Consider the following 18,251-nt stretch of genomic DNA (forward strand, 5'->3'; position numbering starts at 1 on the left):
AAATTGATATATCAAAAACTGGGATACCTACGGTAGGTAATCACATTCCGGATAAGTACAGGAGGAATTCGGACGCGTCTCTTCTTTCTCACATCTCTCCTGGCGGGAGAAAGCCAAAAGGCCGATACGTAGTACATTGACTTCTTGTTTTTTGAGATTCTTGCCACTAGCCCTACGCTATGCATCTAGCGCAAGCCTAATTAATCTAGTGGAAAATTAGTCGCTTAACCCCTGCTGGATTGGCGAATGAAAGGCAATGATAGGCAGTGATAGGCTGATAGCCAATTCGAACCCCACTTTGAAAAGCTGAACCATGTCTTCTCCCTTTCTTACTCGTAAGCGACACATAAAAACCCGCCGGCAGCTTTGGCCAGCGGACGAGGGTCGGTGACATTAGTCTCTGCCGACTTTCTCCCGCAGCCCCCACTAAAAGTCGGCAGAGACTTTTGTCACCGACCCTCGGGATCATATGATCCATGAGTCATGGCGGTCAAAAGAAAAAGACAATGATAGAATTGGCCTAGAGCATATGTCCGTCGTTTCCGGACAGGCTCATTTGCATTTACTTTAATTACCAGCATAACGGGGATAAAGGAATATGGGAATATGCAAATATGCAAATATGGAAATAAAGAAAGGGCCGACACAACCTGGATCCTGCCCGAAGACATGGCCCTTGAGCCTTTCCAGCTCCACATTTCTCCACACCGAGGAGCACTCTGCATGGAGGAGCTATCACGCATTACCGATATCAAGATACGCATCCTGTTCGGAACAGTTTATTCCGAAGAGCAGCATGCAACATTGTTTTGAATAAAGGAAATTCAAACATTCCAGAGACCACGGACGCTTGCGGCAGCAGTGCAGCAATAACAGCAACAGAACACTCTGCACGGGTGCATTGCGCATGACAGCAGTATCGAAGGAACTAATCTAAACGTCTGTCCATATAATTCTCCAAACCAAAGGCAACTCTGCATTTGCTTGTTGGACGACTCTGCCAACCAACGGTGAGAGGGCACGTTGAAGTTACCAGATTATGAAAGAAGGTGCATCGAGTGTTCCGATTTGCTGAACCCTCCGCTTTGACCGTTACAGCTCTCACCACTACAGCGGAAGGCAGCATCCTCGCTCTGACAGAGGAAGCAACACCGAGGTACAGCAGGACAAGAAAAGGCTTTACAACAGGAAGAGAGCTTGGCAGACCTGCGAAATCTGCTGAATTGATCCGCCTTGTCACGAATCTCGCCCAGATGTTAATCATACACCGTACCTGACGGCATATGCATGGTGGTCAAGAAGAACCTCACCCGCGGGTAATAGACGCGATGTCACTGCATTGTGGCGACGATACTGGTCACGTGCCATGGTTTCAAAAACGGATGCAGGGTACATGTCAATTAAGAAAGTTGTTCCACCGTCCACTTATGCTGGAAGTTAACCCGTCTCACCACCGCTAAACTACAAGCAGAGTTACTGCTTCAATAACATCAAGAAATACACCGGCTTGGCTACGAACATATGAGCCTTGCATGCGCTGGGGCCTTGTACAAAAAGTATCCGTCAAGGCCCCAGCTAGATGACCTCGACGTTGCTATTACTACATTGGGAAGTTGCGTCTTTGCGCTTCGATTGTACGATGTATATATCCATGGCCCTGGCTCGTTCAAGAACAGAATCTGTCAGTTGCTTTGCTTACGTTTCTATTAAGCGATTGAGTGCTCAGACATCCGACCACCAACTGCCATCGAAGCTCCCGAGGCACTGTTGAAAAATAGCCTCGCGTTATAGCTAACCAATCATACGTCATATCGAGGCTGTAATCTATTGAACCCATCGTACTTCCACAGCTCCAACTTATCCACGTCAATATCTTTGAACATCCGTACCTTGGCCAAATCAGCGGGTTCCATAGCAGCACCATCACGAAACCGACACATACATTTACCACTATCAATTCGGGATCATCCATGTGAGGATCCACAAACAGAGACGATCCGCATGTCGGACAGAATTTATGCATGCATCTCTTCTCTCCGAAGAGGTACCCTTTCATATGATCTTCGCCCTTGTGGAACACCACGTCCGTACGCTTGGGATAGACGTTGAGATAACCGTTCTTGCAGCAGATCGAACAGTTGCAGTTGGTAACTTTCTGCGTTTCCAGCGATGGTACGTTGACTCTGTACTTGATGGCTCCACAGTGGCAGTTGGCTTCGTACCAGACCTTGGCTGGACTTTCGGAGTTCGACATGGCGCAGGACTCGAATAAATCAGAAAAAGATGCGATTGGGCGATTCGGAATGCTGCGGCAGCGAGTATTGAGATTTCACCTTATGGAGTTGCAACGAGTCCCAATAGTGTTCCGTGAAAGACTGGCTCTTTGATCAAGTCTCCACTTCACTGGACCTTGATTTGTTCGAATTTGATGGGGTAGTCGCCAGAAAGTCGTAGTCGACAAGCCAATCTTGTGTAAGGAGGTTCAATCTCTGAGTTGGTCCTGGATCATGACATTAGCTGCTCGAGCGTAAAAAGAAATAAATACTCGAAGAAAGCCGAAAGAAGGAGGGAGATCTCCCAAGATAAACAATCACTTTGTGCAGTCAGCTGAGTCAGCGGTGCACTAGATCTGCCTCAGTCCCTCAGAGTGCTAATCGTGTCTACCCCCATTTGCGCCCTACCCCCATTTGCGCCCATTTAAAATCCGATAAATCCGACATAGATAGCTACCACTACCATGGCTATGGCGACCACTATTACTTATTCAAATAGCTTACTACCATAGTCTAGCATGATGGCTAATGCTACGGTAGTATAGTCGCCGTCTATAGGCTTGATATAGTAGACGTTGGAATTATCGGATCTAAAATGGGCGTAAATGTAAATCCGACATAGATAGCTACTACTACCATGGCTACCACTATCATAGCTACCACTATTACTTATTTAAATAGCCTACTACCATAGTCTAGCATGATAGCTAATGCTACGGTACTATAGTCGCCGTCTATAGGATTGATATAGTAGACGTTGGAATTATCGGATTTAAAATGGGCGCAAATGAGGGTAGGGCGCAAATGGGGGTAGACACGATTAAGGTAAGCTCATTCTTCGCTGGCTAAACCCCTTCGAGTTAGCCTCTTTGCTTACTGTGGATTTCTGTCACCCGCGTGGCCCCGAAGGCTGCAAGTCAGCTTGCTAACCAGAAGGGGCTTAGCACCTTGGCACGTCTTAGGGACTGAGGCGAGGATGGCGACGCGGGTTATCTTTGACCGCCTGCTTTGTGTTGTATGGAGTATCTATTTCCCCAAATCCTTCCGTCAAGTAATTAACCAGGATACAGAATCTGCGAACCATGCCACGCACTTATTCCATACCTCGTTCCGCGCCACGTCGGTCGGTCAGTCGTCAGGGATCCGGCGTGTCAGCTACCCTCGCAAACGAGCGATGCAACTAATTGCCCTATATCCAGCGGGGCCTTCAATGCTATTCACCCCTCGAACAGTGATTTTGGTGACCATGGATTGTTTGCAATGGACATCTTTCACAAATATGCTGAATCGGAGAGTTCTAAAGATTCTCTGTTGGAATATGAAAGGCATTTGCCACCGGCGTCATATTCTCCTGACATGATCATCTGAAAATTGTGCTCCGTTGGCTTCCCCGACCCGAGCAGTTTCCTGAAAAAACATCACTGTGTTTGCACGACCTCTCGGATCACTTTCAGACAAATTCCCACAACCGTCTAGCCGCACTGGCCACATTGTGTACGCAGGAAGGGAAGAATGGCTGATTTGGCCAACGTCAACGAACTCCCCAATATATTCGAGCTGAGGTGGCTTGAGCACCGCAAATCCGAAATGGACGTGTTCATTCTTGACCATTTGAGACACCGATTTCACAATCTTAACGATCTTTCTATTCTACCCGCTCGTCAGCCGGAGCCATCCCTCGGAGCTCTCGAGCGTCCGCTGGGGATTCTCTTGCACCATCCTCTTGCAGCTAGATCTCTCTTCCCTGCACAAATTCCCGCGCTCGCTCTATCGCCCTGTCCATGCCTCAGTACAGAGACAATCTAAAACCCAAACCTAATCTCATGGTCACTCATCATCTCACAGGTGTAGATTGGCTATTATTCCATCGCTCGCATCCACGCACTCTGGAGAGCCCAGAATGCACGACCTGCAATACTTTGGCGCCTACGTCTTCCTCCCCGGCCTCCAGCGCTGCCGCCAAGCGCGCCGTGAACGACGTTGATTTCCTGCCCGTACCTTTGGCCGTGGCAAAGGAATCCAACATGGCCTGCAGAGGAATCATGACATAGCCATGGTGCCAAACTGAAAACCCTTCCTGAGAATTATGGGACCCGCATGGGAAGCCCATCGGGACGCGACACTAGACGCGCCTTCGCCAGCAGAGCAGAAGCGAGGAAACCAGCACGGAAGAACAAGACCAGAAGCCCCTGGTCCGACGACCACAGCTTGAAAATGTACGAGCAGCCACACTCCACGTGCCCGGCACCAACGCCGATCTCGTCCCAGAATCAGCGCATCTTTGCCCCCGACTCCCGTCGCCGCAACTGTGAGGAAATGTGCAAGGATCATCTACGGCACCGCCACGATCGCCAGCTTCCCTCACCAGTCGCCGTGACCAAGGACCCACGGAAAAAACTCCGACGGAACAAATCCATGGGCGGAGCTTTTGACGTGCCGGGCCCGCGATGGACTCGGTTCCAACGTGAAAGCATGTCATCCTACCACACAAGCCGCGATGCGCCACGGAGCCGAGAACGCTCAATGCCAGCCTCGGCTACACGTATACATATACATAAGTATCCCAGCCAAAGTCCCCTCGTGATGGCTGGAGCGCAAAGCCGGGTCGTCCCTGGCAATGATGGCGCCGGCGTCAGCGCAAGAAAGCAAAGCCGCGGCGACGGGTGGTGTGAAACTGCAGGAATCGATTAGATAGATAGATAGATAGATAAATCCTCGACGGAATTTCAAACCATATCCCCGGACCGTCTTTCCCACCCCTGTGAGAACCACGCTCGATGCCGTGTCCCACGACTCGGGCCCACCGCGGTCCGAGAGCGCTCCATCCGTTGTTCGTCAAAGGGGGGGGGAGCTTCTCCCTCAGCGGTTCCCCCTCCAGATGGGCATCCCGACACGCCTCGGTGTTGGAAAAAAGGCGTTATCGGTCGTACACAGCACCGGCAAGGGTCGCGTCCGCTTTTCAATCTCGTCGCTGATGATGCATTGCACGCGCGCTAATATACCCGTAATAGTGATAGTGATAGTGATAGTGATAGTGATAGTGATGGAAAAACAATATAAACGTTCTCGCCGGCGAAGGCGTCACCCAGGCCCGATAGCGAGAGCGAGATGGATTCACTGATGATGAGCGAGATGCCCCTTTCGATCTGCCGATATACGTATACGGTCACGCATCACGGTATCCGTTGAGGGAAGTTTGGATTTTACTCGGGAGGAGGAAATAGACCGTGGCAACGAACGAACGAACGGTATCGGATGGGATATGTTCAATTTGGAAATGCCTCGCTGCTCGCACATGGTATATACACTGCATATCGTACAACACGCAATAAACAAGCACGGGGTATCAACCTCCTCGCTTCCACACACACACACCCTTGTCACCCTTGTGTCATCAACGGAGAATCGAGCCAACGGTGCTCGCATCTTTGGTCATCAATCATAATACATTCCACCACCACCACCCCCTCCTCCTCAACTGTACCCTCATCTCCGAGGCTCATACCCATAGGTCCTCCGCTCGCCCTCCCCTTCTCGCCTCATACTCTGCATCCCTTGCTCCCCCCTCACCAGAGTCTCCTGGTACCTCTCCAAAGCCTGCCTGTCTTGCCCTTGCAACCCCCTCCTCGCCTCCTCCTGTCTCCTCAACGCTTCTTGCTGTTCCCGGTGGGCCAGATGGCTTCGCATTTCAAAGTCTTCCGCCATCTGCGCATCGCGCTGGCGGCGTTGCTGCTCCAGTTGGTGTTGCTCGTTGTGCTGCTGGTGCTGGTGTTGATGATGCTGATGCTGGTGATGGCGTTGGCGTTGTTGGTGTTGTTGTTCCAGTTGCAGTTGTTGTTGAAGTTGAAGTTGTTGCTGGTGCTGTTGCTGTTGCTGGTGCGCTTGTTGTTGCTGTGCATGCTGCTGTGCGTGCTGTTGCGCCTGCTGATGTTGCTGCTGCTGTTGGTGTTGCTGCGGGTGCGGAGTCAATGACGCATAAGGCGAGGGGCGAATGTTGGGTTCGGCAGGTGCCGAAGGTATTGATGGTGGTGGAGGTTGTTGTTGCTGTTGCTGGTGATGAGTGTGAGACTGCATGGTCTGGAACGATGAGTTGCGCGAGTGCGAGATATGCGGCGGTGGACTGGGTCCATGGTTTCTTTGCAAGGCTTGAAAAGGTGGCCGCGAAGACGGTGGTAGAAAGCTAGATTGCGCTTGTGGCGACACCGTTGATTGGGGTTGTGAGTCGAGCCACGGACGTTGCATTTGGTTTGGCTGAAGCGCAGAGGGCCAGTTTCGTATAGGTTCACGCGGTTGAGACGTCTGCTGCTGCTGGCTGGCCTGGTAGGAAGCTCGTTGCTGTTGCTGTTGCTGTTGCTGTTGCTGCTGCTGCTGGAGAAGCTGAAGCGATTCTGCGGTTGTATCTCGTCTCTGTACCTGCGATTGCATTGTCTGACTTGCTGGCTGATACTGTTGAGTCGAGGTCGAAGGTTGCGGAGGTGGCGGTGTAGGAACAGCTGGCCGTTGATCGCTCGGCCTTTTCCGAGGTGGCTCGGCAGGGTCGTTGTTTAAAAGATCTAGGATACTTGACTTCTTCGGTGGATCACGGGGAGGCAGGGGTTGAGCTGACGCATGCACAGGTACAGAGCTTGGCCGCATTGTCTCGGAGAGAGGAGAGATGGGTGCTATTGCCAGATTCGCACTTGCTGGAGATTGACGAGGGGTGAATTGGCTGGGAACATTCCCATAAGCAGCAGGACCTAAACGGCGCATAGCAGGTGCTGTATCAATACGCGGCTGTCGCTGCTGCAGATGCTGTTGAGAGGCCTGTTGCATGGCTTGCTGCTGTTGCGGTTGCAGCTGTTGTTGCGGTTGCGGCTGCGGTTGCTCCTGGCGCTGCTGTTGGGTGGCCTGCTGTTGCATGGCCTGTTGCGGTTGCTCCTGACGCTGCTGTTGGGTGGCCTGCTGTTGCATAGCCTGTTGCTGTTGCTGTTGGATTTGTTGGGCCTGTTGCTGCTGCTGCTGCTGCTGCTGGAGTAGTTGCTGAGCCTGTTGCTGAGCCTGTTGCTGAGCTTGTTGTTGAGCAGCCACTTGCTTCTGCGCCTCGAGGTAGTTCCGAGCCTTCTCATCCATTTTGAAGTCAATTGTGCCAGCCTGTAGATTGGAAGCTTGTTGTCCCAACAGCGACGTACGCAAAGAGTCCGAGACCAGATGTGGGGCATGTGTGTTATACTGAGCACTCTGTTGCTCTTCGCGCTGCGGCGGAATATGTTGCTGACGCATGTGCATTTCAACCTCTCTCATCCTTTGTTGATCTTTCACCCTCTCAGCCTCTCGTTCCTGAGCGTGCAACTGTTGCCGTGCCTGCATCTCCCGCTGTTCTTTCTCCTTGACCGTTTCCCTCGATGAGAACAATGCTCGAGGTCGCTCATCCGGTGGGAATGTGCCTAAGTGGGGACCTATCACTGCCTTTTCTTTGAGCGGGATCGTGATACGATTCAACAGACTATCGCGACCTTGTGCTTGCATCTGCGAAGACACTGCCGCCGCTCCTTGCTCGGCAGAGGCCAAAGTAGTGAACTTTGGAGGCTCTTGCTTGAATCGAGGCTGTGATTTGGTTTGCTGTAACTTTGGAGATCCAGCCTCGCCTTCCATGCCTTCGACACTCGGGGCCAACGGCCGTTGGGATTCCTTCGTCATGCTGTAGACATAGCGTCGTTTCTCTCCAATTGGCGTTGGAGCTGGCAGAGGTCCCATGTCTGCACCTTCTGCTCTCATTTTGTCCGCACGTGCACCATCTTCCTCCAACTGCTTGCCAAAATCACCTTCCTGAATCTTTCGATTGTAGAAGTTCTTGATCTAGAAACCCAATCAGTACTTCTGCCCGCTTGTTGGGCAAAGGGACCATTACCATGATGTGAGTTTTAGTCTTCATGGACGCAGCGATGGCGGGCCAATTTGTTCCGAAATATCGTAGGAGGTTGTAAAAATCATTTTGTTCAGGCACAGACCAATAGCTCGATGTAGTCCCGCCACTCTTCTGTTGAGGCGCAGGTGGCTGTTCTTGAATGAAAGGCTGGACTTGCTTTTGGGTTGGATCAACGCTCATTGGCACGGGTTGATCAACAGGCCAGCTTTCCGTAGGAGTCTGCTGCACGACAGGCACCGTGTATGGCTGGCTACTGGTAAGTCCAGCAAGAAGCTGGGCTCCCTCAATTTCCTCGACACGCTGCTCGTTGTCCACGGTCGGTTCCTTGCTTACGGATCTCATAGCTTCAGGAATACTTTTCTGAGGGGAAGGACCGGGTGCTGCAGCCAGCAATGGAGCTTTACCCTTTCTGCCCACTTTCTCCTTCGCAGGTACCGTTCGTGTGCGCCTGGCAGTAAGCTTTTCGGTACTGAGATTGCCATTCGCCTCTTTAATGGCGGCGGCGCTGCGTCGTGCGGGAGTTGGTGCAGGCGTTGCGGGCTCAGGCTCAGCGTTATCTCCAAAAGTTGGTGCAGCAGCACGCTTTGGCCGTCCTTTCTCATTAAGCGGAATGTTCTGCGTTTCGTAGTCCATCCCACCATCGAATGAAGAGATCAAACCGGCAGCCCTGGGCCGAATCTGCTGACCACGGGCGGAGGCGGCAAGTTTCTTACCCTTCTTAGTCTTCATGAACGCTATCTCTTGGTCCTTGTACTTGACGAATAGCTTCGTAAGATAGTAGTGTTCCACGCAATCCCGGAAGTCCCGTCCTTCCAATGCTTCCGCAATGGTGCCAAATCTCTTGGGGTACAAGAGGTAGTTGTACAAGAAAGTTTCGTGTTCTGCTGGAGTGAAGTCGTCCTTTCTCGGAATGAAGTTGAGAGCATCGAGAGCATCCCCGTGATTGACCAGGTTGTTCCTGTCATTGAATGTGGAAGTCTCTTTTTCGTACGAACTTAGCATATCAGGGACTACAGCCTCTCTGTCTGGGTTGAAAGTCTCTGGAGGGACATAGACAGGTGCTTCTCGCTCTCGTCTAGCTCGGTCCTCTTTGGCGGCAGTCTCTTGTGAAACTTTCAGCACTTCTTCCATGTCTAATTCACTGATGATCTTTCCACGTCTGCCCACCACCGGCGGAGCTGGTGCGGACAATGGCACGCTGTCAGGCACTGGTGAAACAGCCATAGGGTCCTCTGCCCTTCTTTGCTCTTCGTAGTCTTCAATATTAATTCGCCAAGACTTGTAGTGCGAGATGAATTTCTTTCTTTCAACCTCGTCTTTGGTTTGCTGAAGGTCACACTGCCTTTTCACTTCCTCAACGAGCAAGGCCTCAATCGCCTGCTGTCGGAATGGATTTTCTTGCAGATCCTCGATATCAGAGAAAGGAGTAGGAGGTCCGGAAACGAGGAATGGAAGGCTCGCAACAGGAGGCGTTTGCGGGCGAGTCTTGAAATGAGGAGGACTGTCAATCTCGCGCTTGTAATCCATCTCGTCTGCATCGTCGACTTTGGGCGACGGCAGTCCCAGTGGAACAGTTTGAGCAGGTGGCTCTCCGTCTGATGGGCCCGTCTTTACCCTCTCCTCGAGGGCGCTGGCCAAGGTATCAAGCTCTTCAAGCAATTCCAAGATACTTGGACGACTTCGAGGCGTCGGTGGTCTTTTCGCCTCCAACGCTTGTATCTCATGATCAAACTTCTTCTCGGCTTGAGCGAAATCTTGTTCGTCGAGGTCCATCTCTCCTTCCTCAGCAGCAGCTTCGTCAGACTCTTCATCCTCTTTTTCCTCATCGGGTCCCATCATTCTAGGCTTCGGCTCTCCGTGATCGGATTCTTCGACTTTGATTCCACCGCCAACAGACTCTTTGCGCTGCGCTTCCGGAAACAATTTGTGGTCGATGTCCTGGGACTTCTCGGATGCAGTGCGAGCCTTGATGGTACTGGTGGGTACATTTTCACGCCGCCATTTATCAAGTGCAAACTCGGCGGACTCGGTGCTCGGTGGACCACCCCGGGCTTTCTCGTCCCCAATATAGTCTCTTTTAATTGGCACGGTATTCATGATTGAAGGTCCTCGGGGAGTATGTTTGGGTAAAGACGGATTCGGGTTGACCCAGGACCAGGCGCCCCCACGTCCTCCACGCTGCATCATTGGCGGAGGCCGATTTGGAGCTGCACGTATGGTAGGAGGGGCTGGCTGTCTGATCGAAGGTGGAGCACGCTCTGCACGAGGTCCAGTCGGGATCTTGATGGGTGTGCCTTGATTTGAGGAGCCACCCAAGGGCGGCCTGAGATTGGTAACGGGGCCAGCTGCTGAAGCCTCCACATTGCCATTACGGCCTTGTTCCTCAACAGCTTTTCTGACAGAGGGTTGTGTGGGGTCTGACGCGCCAGACGCTGACAGGAAAGGGGGCCGAATTGGAGAGGTATCAGAGAAACGTTTCGAGACATTTGGAACTTCTTCAATTTCTTTGGCATTGGCACTTGTTGACATAGGCAATGATTGATGCTGAGGTCCAAACCCGCTCGCATCATTGCCAGGCGGACGCCGGTTAGGATCGAGAGTCTCATTAGATGGCCATCTCTCCTGTGTCTGCTGTGCTTTAGGTGCACTGGGCGCATTGCTAGGAACTTGAGCTTTTGGAGCGGATGGTGGCTCCCTAGATGGTTCCAGCAGACTCAATCGAGACGGATGTACTAATGGAGAACGGTCTTTGGGAGAGTCTTGTTTGGGCTGAGGCTCTTGATTGTATATTGGTGCTCGATGTGGTATGGATCCAAAAGCTGGGACAGGAGGAGCTTGTGGTGGCGGAGAGGCCGTTCGTTGTTCATAACGATCACCAACGGGACGTCGGAGATGCAGGTCTCCTCTGTCTAAGTCCATATCCATGCTCGCACGTCTTGCGTCGACATTGTAGCCTGTAGGTCTCGGTCTCTGCTCCAATTGAGAATCCCGAGAATCCCGGTTATTCTGACCAAAGCGATCGAAATTGGCCACGGGAGCTGATGTCACCGAAGTTGAACGAGATGTGATGGGCGTTTGTTGTCCGCCTGTCGAATTTCTGGAGTCTGGACGAAAAGGTTGCTCTCTTCTGAAACGATCATCTCTTTCGCGTTCCTCCCGCTCCCTACGAAGGTCGTCCTCCTGCCTATTGGTCTCGAAATCACGTTCACGATCTCTGTCATCGCGCATTTGCCTCTCCCAATCTCTGTCGCGGGATCGGCTTCTGGGTGTAGCATCGTGCCGCTCTTCAGGATACGACCCTCTTCCGCGTCTATTGAAGTCCCAATCACTCCTTCCTCGTCCCCGGAATCCGCCTCGTCCACGAAGGGGGAAGGCATCAGAGGGCGCTGGCAGTGGTCCTTCTCGGAGATCCCTCCTGTCATCTCTAGGCGTGAATTCCCGGACATCGCGTGTGTCTCTGAATTCTCTCGAGAGCGGAGATCTAGACCGATCGCGACCCGAAGGCGAAGGTCTTCTATCTCTTCCATCGAACCTCTCTCTGGGGCCCCATTCTTGACCTCTACCGCCTCTCCTCACGAATGGCTCGTCTCTAGGCCCCAAATCTCTTGTATCCCGCTCTCTTCCATCACCCCGTGCTAAGAATCCTCTTCCTCTTGGTATGAACCCGCCACCTCTTGGTGCATCCCGAAGAGCCTTGGGGCCACTCGGAGGCTCGCGCGGGGGTTCCCGTCCTCGACCCGAGTAGCCGTAGAAGTCATTGGAATTGGTGCGTGAACCGGGAGGGCCGTCATTGTAGGCAGCCGATGGCCGTCTGTCAAGTGATCTCGGGGGTGAACGCTCTCGCGGAAAGCGAGGATCGCTGGGATTTGGAGGAGGGAAGCGTGAAGACATAGGACATGGTCAGATATGGTATGATTGTAGGGGTTGATGTCCACAGAGAGATCCAGGACTTGGTCCGTGAGACGGATGAATATGGTAAACAATGAGAATCTTGAGTCGATGGGGGTATTGGCAAGGCTTCCAAGTCACAGCGAAATCTGTACAGATCTTTCGTGATCTTGGTGGTGTTCCCCTCGATCCTTTGTCCTTCGATCTTGGATGGGCCAATCGGTTCAGCGCGCCTAGCCGAGGCTGTTGTTTGGTCAGGACTCAGCCGGGGCGGCTCCGGCTTACTGTGTAGATAGATGCACAGGAAGAGCAAGGATGGGAGTTTTGATTCTCGAGGGGCACTGAATGACTGAGGATTATGAGTGATGTTCTGAAGGAATCAAGGAGATTTCTTAGGTGTTCAGCAAAGGAGTTTGAGCTGAGGCTCAATTGATCATCAAAGATGCCGCTTGGCTAGCTAGCGCGAACCTATTCTAAGGTACATGTACCTTAGGTTGGAGATGCACGTTTATAACTTCCGCGTTGACCTTGCTATTTCTCCTTCACACGTGCCTTCATCCACCAGCTACCGCACATGAGTATCTTACCGCAAACCACTATCCAGGCCGACTCGTGTGCGACGAGCTGTCCTCTTCGGGGGGCAGCGCAGGCCGGTTCCTTCTTGACAGATTAGATCTGCTACTGCAAAGTAGTACAGCTTTCAGACACTCCATCTGTGCGAACATGTCTCTCTGATTGACTTCCGTCATAACTTTCGTTGTCGGCAGTGGCGTATGTTTGGGGATATGAATGATCTTGATCCTGATCCATCGATAGGCAGTGGTAGCCATGCTGGGAGATGGGAGATGCTTTGGTCTATATGCTTTGATTATTGCAGTAAGTATGTGGCTTCTCTAGAAAATCTCACTTTCTGCTCCGCTTTTCGCCTCGTATCCTTGGCTTTTTCTTCTTATCACGATTTAGCAATTTATGTATAGAGGTCTGCACCGAAAGTCCTGCACCCGCCAAGACTCTTGCGCTCAGACTTCGGATAACGCCCCACCTAAAGGGCTACCTGGACAATGCGTCTGGAGTTCTTCGGAATCGCACCTAGCCCTAGCCAGGTTTCGGGGCTTAATGCCTCTATCAAGCCAAAAGAAGTACCTAAAGTCCCATCCATGCGCTGTGAGAAGATATTTCTAGGCTTCCCCTCTACAGGGCCGCTTTCCGAAAGTAGGGTTAGGGCTGCACTAGTGCGGGTGCAGGACTTTCGGTGCAGACCTATGTATGATTTGACGACAGATCCTCAGGCAAGCTTGGCGCGGTAGTAGGAGGCCAAAGGTCGCTTTCAACGTACCCACGGGGCCTGACTAGAGCCATGGTCCACGCTTTCTTACGTTCCAGAACCTTCTCAGTGGGAAGCCCATAGGGAAGCCGCGCCAATGCAAATGCCAAGACAGGAAATTTTCCTATCTTGGATCTATCATTATTCTCTTACAGCCTCAAAGTGGCTCGGAAATTACATAGACTGCACAGCTTAGAATTCTCGGCTTCTGCACATTTTGCAGACATCACTTCTGTTATCACCTTAGGTGGAGATGGCCTTGCCTTGAAGCCCACAAATCATAAGTATACAAGTCTCAACAAATTGATTTATAGCATGAGCATACAGGTTAGCATCTAAGCGTACAAAACAAGCTCACACATTTATTGAAGCAACGCGTAAGACGACTGTTATCCATTGATAGAGCATGTTGATGAAGCTATTGTAACGTGTGATTTTCATGTGAGTGCTTTAAAGAGCCTGTTGCAATTATGCTGGGAGAGACTGGCTGGCATGCGTGGAATGATATCTCCACAAGGGAGACGCATCTGATCTGTGCAAAAGTCCTGATATTCAAAGTCTGACATCAATTACAGAATACTACCTGACTATTATCTACCGAAATCTAAGCACACAAACTCCAATGGAGGCATACACTGCCAAAACGCAAAATGGTATCATATCAAACATACTCACTCCCCTACTCAATCTCGCTTGATCTCATCCACGACTGGATCACTGCCCGAGCCCGACCCAGTATGTCTCTCCTCAACCTCCGGATTCTTCCCCATAATAATGCCCGCCTGGTCCTCAGCCATAGCGGCACCATGAATTTCCTTTCCCCTCAAGGGCCCATTTACAAAAGCATTTGTCCCTTCACCAAACACATATGCCTCCTCGCCGTGCATGGAATAATCACCAATTAACAATTGCTCGTCAGACATCCTCAATGGAATACGCAGAACATATTTGATGAAGCACATGATCAAGCTTGTCCATACGACATTCCAGCCAATGACAAACATGGCGCCTGCAATCTGGTAGCCGACTTGCACGCCATTTCCCGCGATCGCACCGCCGGGGTTTGTGAGAGCAAATGCCGTGGTGCCGGATATAGTAGCGAAGATACCGGTGGCGCATCCTCCGACAATACCAGCGACGAAATGGGTGTGGAAGACACCAAGGACGTCATCAACGGAGCGCATGAATGCGACCTTTTTGCCGAATATGTTCATGGAGAGCCAGGGCACGGTACCGGATCCAAGACCTATGGCGATAGCACTCCAGCCCGCGATGACACCTGCGGCCGGGGTGATGGCGACCAGACCGCAGATCATGCCGTTGACGGCGCCAATGATGGAGGGTTTGCCGTAGTAGACAACGTCGCAAAGCATCCAGCAGAGCATGCTCATGGCGGCGCAGATGTTCGTGTTCAGCACAGCGACGCCCGCGTCTATGCTGGCGGCATAGGGGTCACCGCCGTTAAAGCCGTTCCAGCCAAGCCAGAGGATACCTGCTCCTATCAAGACGGAGCCAATGTTGTTGGGGCGGTTGTCTTCGCGGTCCGCGTCTAGGCGGGGTCCGATCCACCATGCGCCTACGAAGCCTGCGGTACCGGAGGAGAGATGGATCACGTAGCCTCCAGAGTAATCGATGACACCTAGGACCGCAAGAAAGCCGCCGCCCCAGATGGAGTAGGCAACGACGCAGTAGGAGAAGGTAAGCCAGAGGGGCACGTAGATGACCCAGGCGAGGAAGTTCATGCGGCCGAGGAAGGCGCCGGCTGTGATGACGAGAGTGATGGCTGCGAAAACGAATTGGAAGTAGACCATGACGGACATTGGAAAATTGGCGCTGATTCCGGAGGTTGGTAACAAGGCTTGGGTGAGTTCGTATTCCATTGACAGTGTTGGGCCTGGTATGCCAGCGAAGGGCAGCATGTGTTTTCCGAATGCGACTTTATAGCCCCATATGACCCAGCAGATGAGGACGGCGCCGAAGGCATAAAACGCCATGAAAGCGGAGTTGATGGCCCATTTGCTTTTGACGATACCTGCGTACAAAATCATGAGTCCTGGCACGGACTGCAGCCCGACGAGGGTAGCAGCGGTCATTTGCCAGGCATTGTCGCCCTTGTCGAGCCATGCTGGTTGGGTGGCCATGGTGTGAGACGGGAATGAGAAGCTTCTGGGAGCTCTGGGAAGTGGTACAAAGGAATTGGTGCGATGTATTTACATGATGTTTAGGGACCCTGCAGGACTATATAGCTAGTGGGCTAGCCCGGCCTGAGCTGCAGTCATCCCAGGGTCCACGGCCGAGTCTGGAGGCGCATGCGCATAGCTCCAGGGGGATGTGAGGTGTACGAGCGGAGGTGCCGCCGATGTTTGGGGGGGGGGGAGAGCTTGTCAGGACGAATGAGAGGCATTAGCGTTATCAGCGCTTTGTTTGTTAGAATGTCAGAATATCGTTGGTTTGAGTGCGGGTTGAAGGGGCCCTAACCAATTAAATCTTTCATTGTTGGGATTTGGCGGTGGTCATGAAATCAAGTAAGATGAAGATTCCAGCAAGGCCAAACTTGGGGATGATTGCGAACAATCAAACTTAGGTGAGACGGACCCGAGCCTTGCCGTTATGCAGCCATCTGCAGCCATATGCAGCCTCGTCTCTTTTTTCCCTGCAGGGACTCGGGACGTTGCATTTGCCGGCACACGCGAAAGAAAACCCTCGAATCCCTTGAACCGCCAAGGAACTAGACCCCGGTTAAAACCAACCTACTTTACTCTTACCCCCACAATGCTTAAGCGAGGGCATCCGATGAGCAACCTGACTAAAAGCGCCACTCAGCGGGATCGCTACGCTCGCACTGATAAGGACCACTGTTCAACCAATCATAACATGCATCTACCCAGACTCTGCTGTCAAAGAATGCACAAACCCGACCTGAACAAACAAAATCAAAGTACCTAGGCAGTACCTTATTCACTTCTTGTAAAACGTAAAGTACCTAGCCTTCAACTCGCAGAATTGCCCACGCATTAGATGGATTTTTCACTCTTAGCATGCGACAGCGGAGGCGAAAGCGAGTTCCTCTTACTCATCGCTTCCACAATATGTAATACATTGGATGTGTCAAAAGTGAGAGAGAATGATAGCATCATCACTGCATCAGTGATCCCACCTTCTCAAGCCCAAACGGACTGCAAGTCTGCAAAGCCGTTCTCCGTTTACCGAGACCTGCCGCTTACCCGCAGTTGAGAAGGACCTTCGACTTGGCATTATTCATGGCAACGTCGTAACATTGCAGTCGAGTCCCGAGGTGGTGGAGTCGTACGAAAGGATTCCGAGCTCGGAGACTGCAAGGCTGAAGGATGGCTTAGGTAGGCGACTTTCCTGCTTAGCATTACTGGACAAACGCTCCGCAAAATAATACCAATTGCATGAAAACGGCATGGCATTGGCAAGTCATCCAGAATCAACACCTCCTTGGTGATATCTGCTTCCATATGTCGACGTTTGCAGGTGATTGCTGAGCTAGCTCACGCGTATCGCTCGTTCCATGACGCACGCGGTCGTGCCTACGATATCTTTACTGTCATGCTTTCCATAAATCCCAATCCCACGAGGGAAACCATCTCGAGATCAGCTAGCACGAAGCGTGTCTAAGCGCCACTTTCTTACCAAGTTGTTGCTGGACCTCTGCACTGTTGCACACGCGAATGAAGCCGTGAATAGACTCGTCCAGAAGCCGCAAAAGCTGGCAATTTGGATCGCCCTGGACTTGTAGTTGGCAATTGACGTTGGAATTACCCGGTTGGGATATCGGGGAATAATTGCTTTTTCGCAGTCCTAATCGCATATCGCACCATCTTCCGCGCCTATGAAACTTCTCACTAGAGATCTTGATATACTAACATCATCCGGCGTCCAGCTAAATCAAGCTTGAGGGAGCCGCATGTTCGGATCGAGCATTGAGACAGAGGACGCACGGGGCAATGGCTCTGTTCCTCACGAATGACGAGTGCTCTCGAGTCCAAGACAGCTGTTCAAGGTGCCGAGATGCCTACATTTTTTGGCTCTGAGAAGCAGATACCTAGATCGAAAGAAAACAATCTAGACCTCGCAAACAATACCGTTGCTGGCTTCAAAAGCGATCAGATGCAGGTCCAAGCGGGATGAACCCGCACGAATAGAGATGTGAGACTGGGAATGTGAGGTGCACGGATAAAAAGAGAGCCATCGAGGCGAGGCATGACAGCGGCGTACCTATCGATAGACCAACGCAGAAGACCTAAGAAATCATGTACAGCCGCATGTTGAATCCTATGTAGACAGAAATCTGGACGAAATTGAGACATGATTCTTGATAGATGTGGGGAGAGCGCGCTTTACCTACTTAGAGTATTTGCTTGCTGCAGTAAGGCTAGACCCTTTTGGTCAGGTATCAATATTATGGTGCGAGAAACCGAGCATCTATATCTTTACTCACCAACCCCGAAGGATAAGACTCCAAGGTCAAGAGATGAGAAAAGAGTTGGCCAAATACGCTGCTACCTTGATGCCAACCAAAAGACAGCATGTTCACTAGCTCCTGTTAAAACTTGCCATTCACGTTTCTCACGAGAATGGAATACTTTCCAGGACTTTCAGTATATGATATCGAGTGGAATTATCCTCGGAATCCTCTGAAAGCTTCTATCGAGAGCTAGGGAAAGTACTCAGGCTATTAACTTCAATTTTTGAGGAAGGACGAGCGTTCAGTCTCTGCTGCAACATCTCTGTCAAACCCACGATCTATCACCACAAGTCGGGCTTGATTCTACTTAAATTCTTAGAGAAAGAAGAAAAAGAAAATAACCCCCCTCTAAAATCCTGCCGGTATTCG

At 51.5% G+C, this 18,251-nt stretch overlaps 3 protein-coding genes across 3 annotated transcripts; all 3 read right to left on the bottom strand.

Annotated features, from left to right (window-relative positions):
- Nucleotides 1-1,799: 1,799 nt before the first annotated feature.
- On the bottom strand, nt 1,800-2,254 carry HO133_003746 (uncharacterized protein; the record flags this gene model as incomplete). The annotated part of the gene is made up of 2 exons (XM_037294668.1): nt 1,800-1,889; nt 1,943-2,254. 2 exons carry the CDS (start codon nt 2,252-2,254, stop codon nt 1,800-1,802), a joined length of 402 nt encoding a protein of 133 aa, XP_037149356.1.
- Nucleotides 2,255-5,759: 3,505 nt separating this feature from the next.
- On the bottom strand, nt 5,760-12,069 carry HO133_003747 (uncharacterized protein; the record flags this gene model as incomplete). The annotated part of the gene is made up of 2 exons (XM_037294669.1): nt 5,760-8,108; nt 8,161-12,069. 2 exons carry the CDS (start codon nt 12,067-12,069, stop codon nt 5,760-5,762), a joined length of 6,258 nt encoding a protein of 2,085 aa, XP_037149357.1.
- A 2,004-nt stretch (nt 12,070-14,073) lies between these two features.
- Nucleotides 14,074-15,531, bottom strand: HO133_003748 (uncharacterized protein; the record flags this gene model as incomplete). Its single annotated transcript, XM_037294670.1, has 1 exon — nt 14,074-15,531. One exon carries the CDS (start codon nt 15,529-15,531, stop codon nt 14,074-14,076), a length of 1,458 nt encoding a protein of 485 aa, XP_037149358.1.
- Nucleotides 15,532-18,251: the final 2,720 nt, after the last annotated feature.

This window comes from Letharia lupina (assembly GCF_014066315.1).
Source record: "Letharia lupina isolate WasteWater1 chromosome Unknown contig_18, whole genome shotgun sequence".
NCBI lineage: Eukaryota > Fungi > Ascomycota > Lecanoromycetes > Lecanorales > Parmeliaceae > Letharia > Letharia lupina.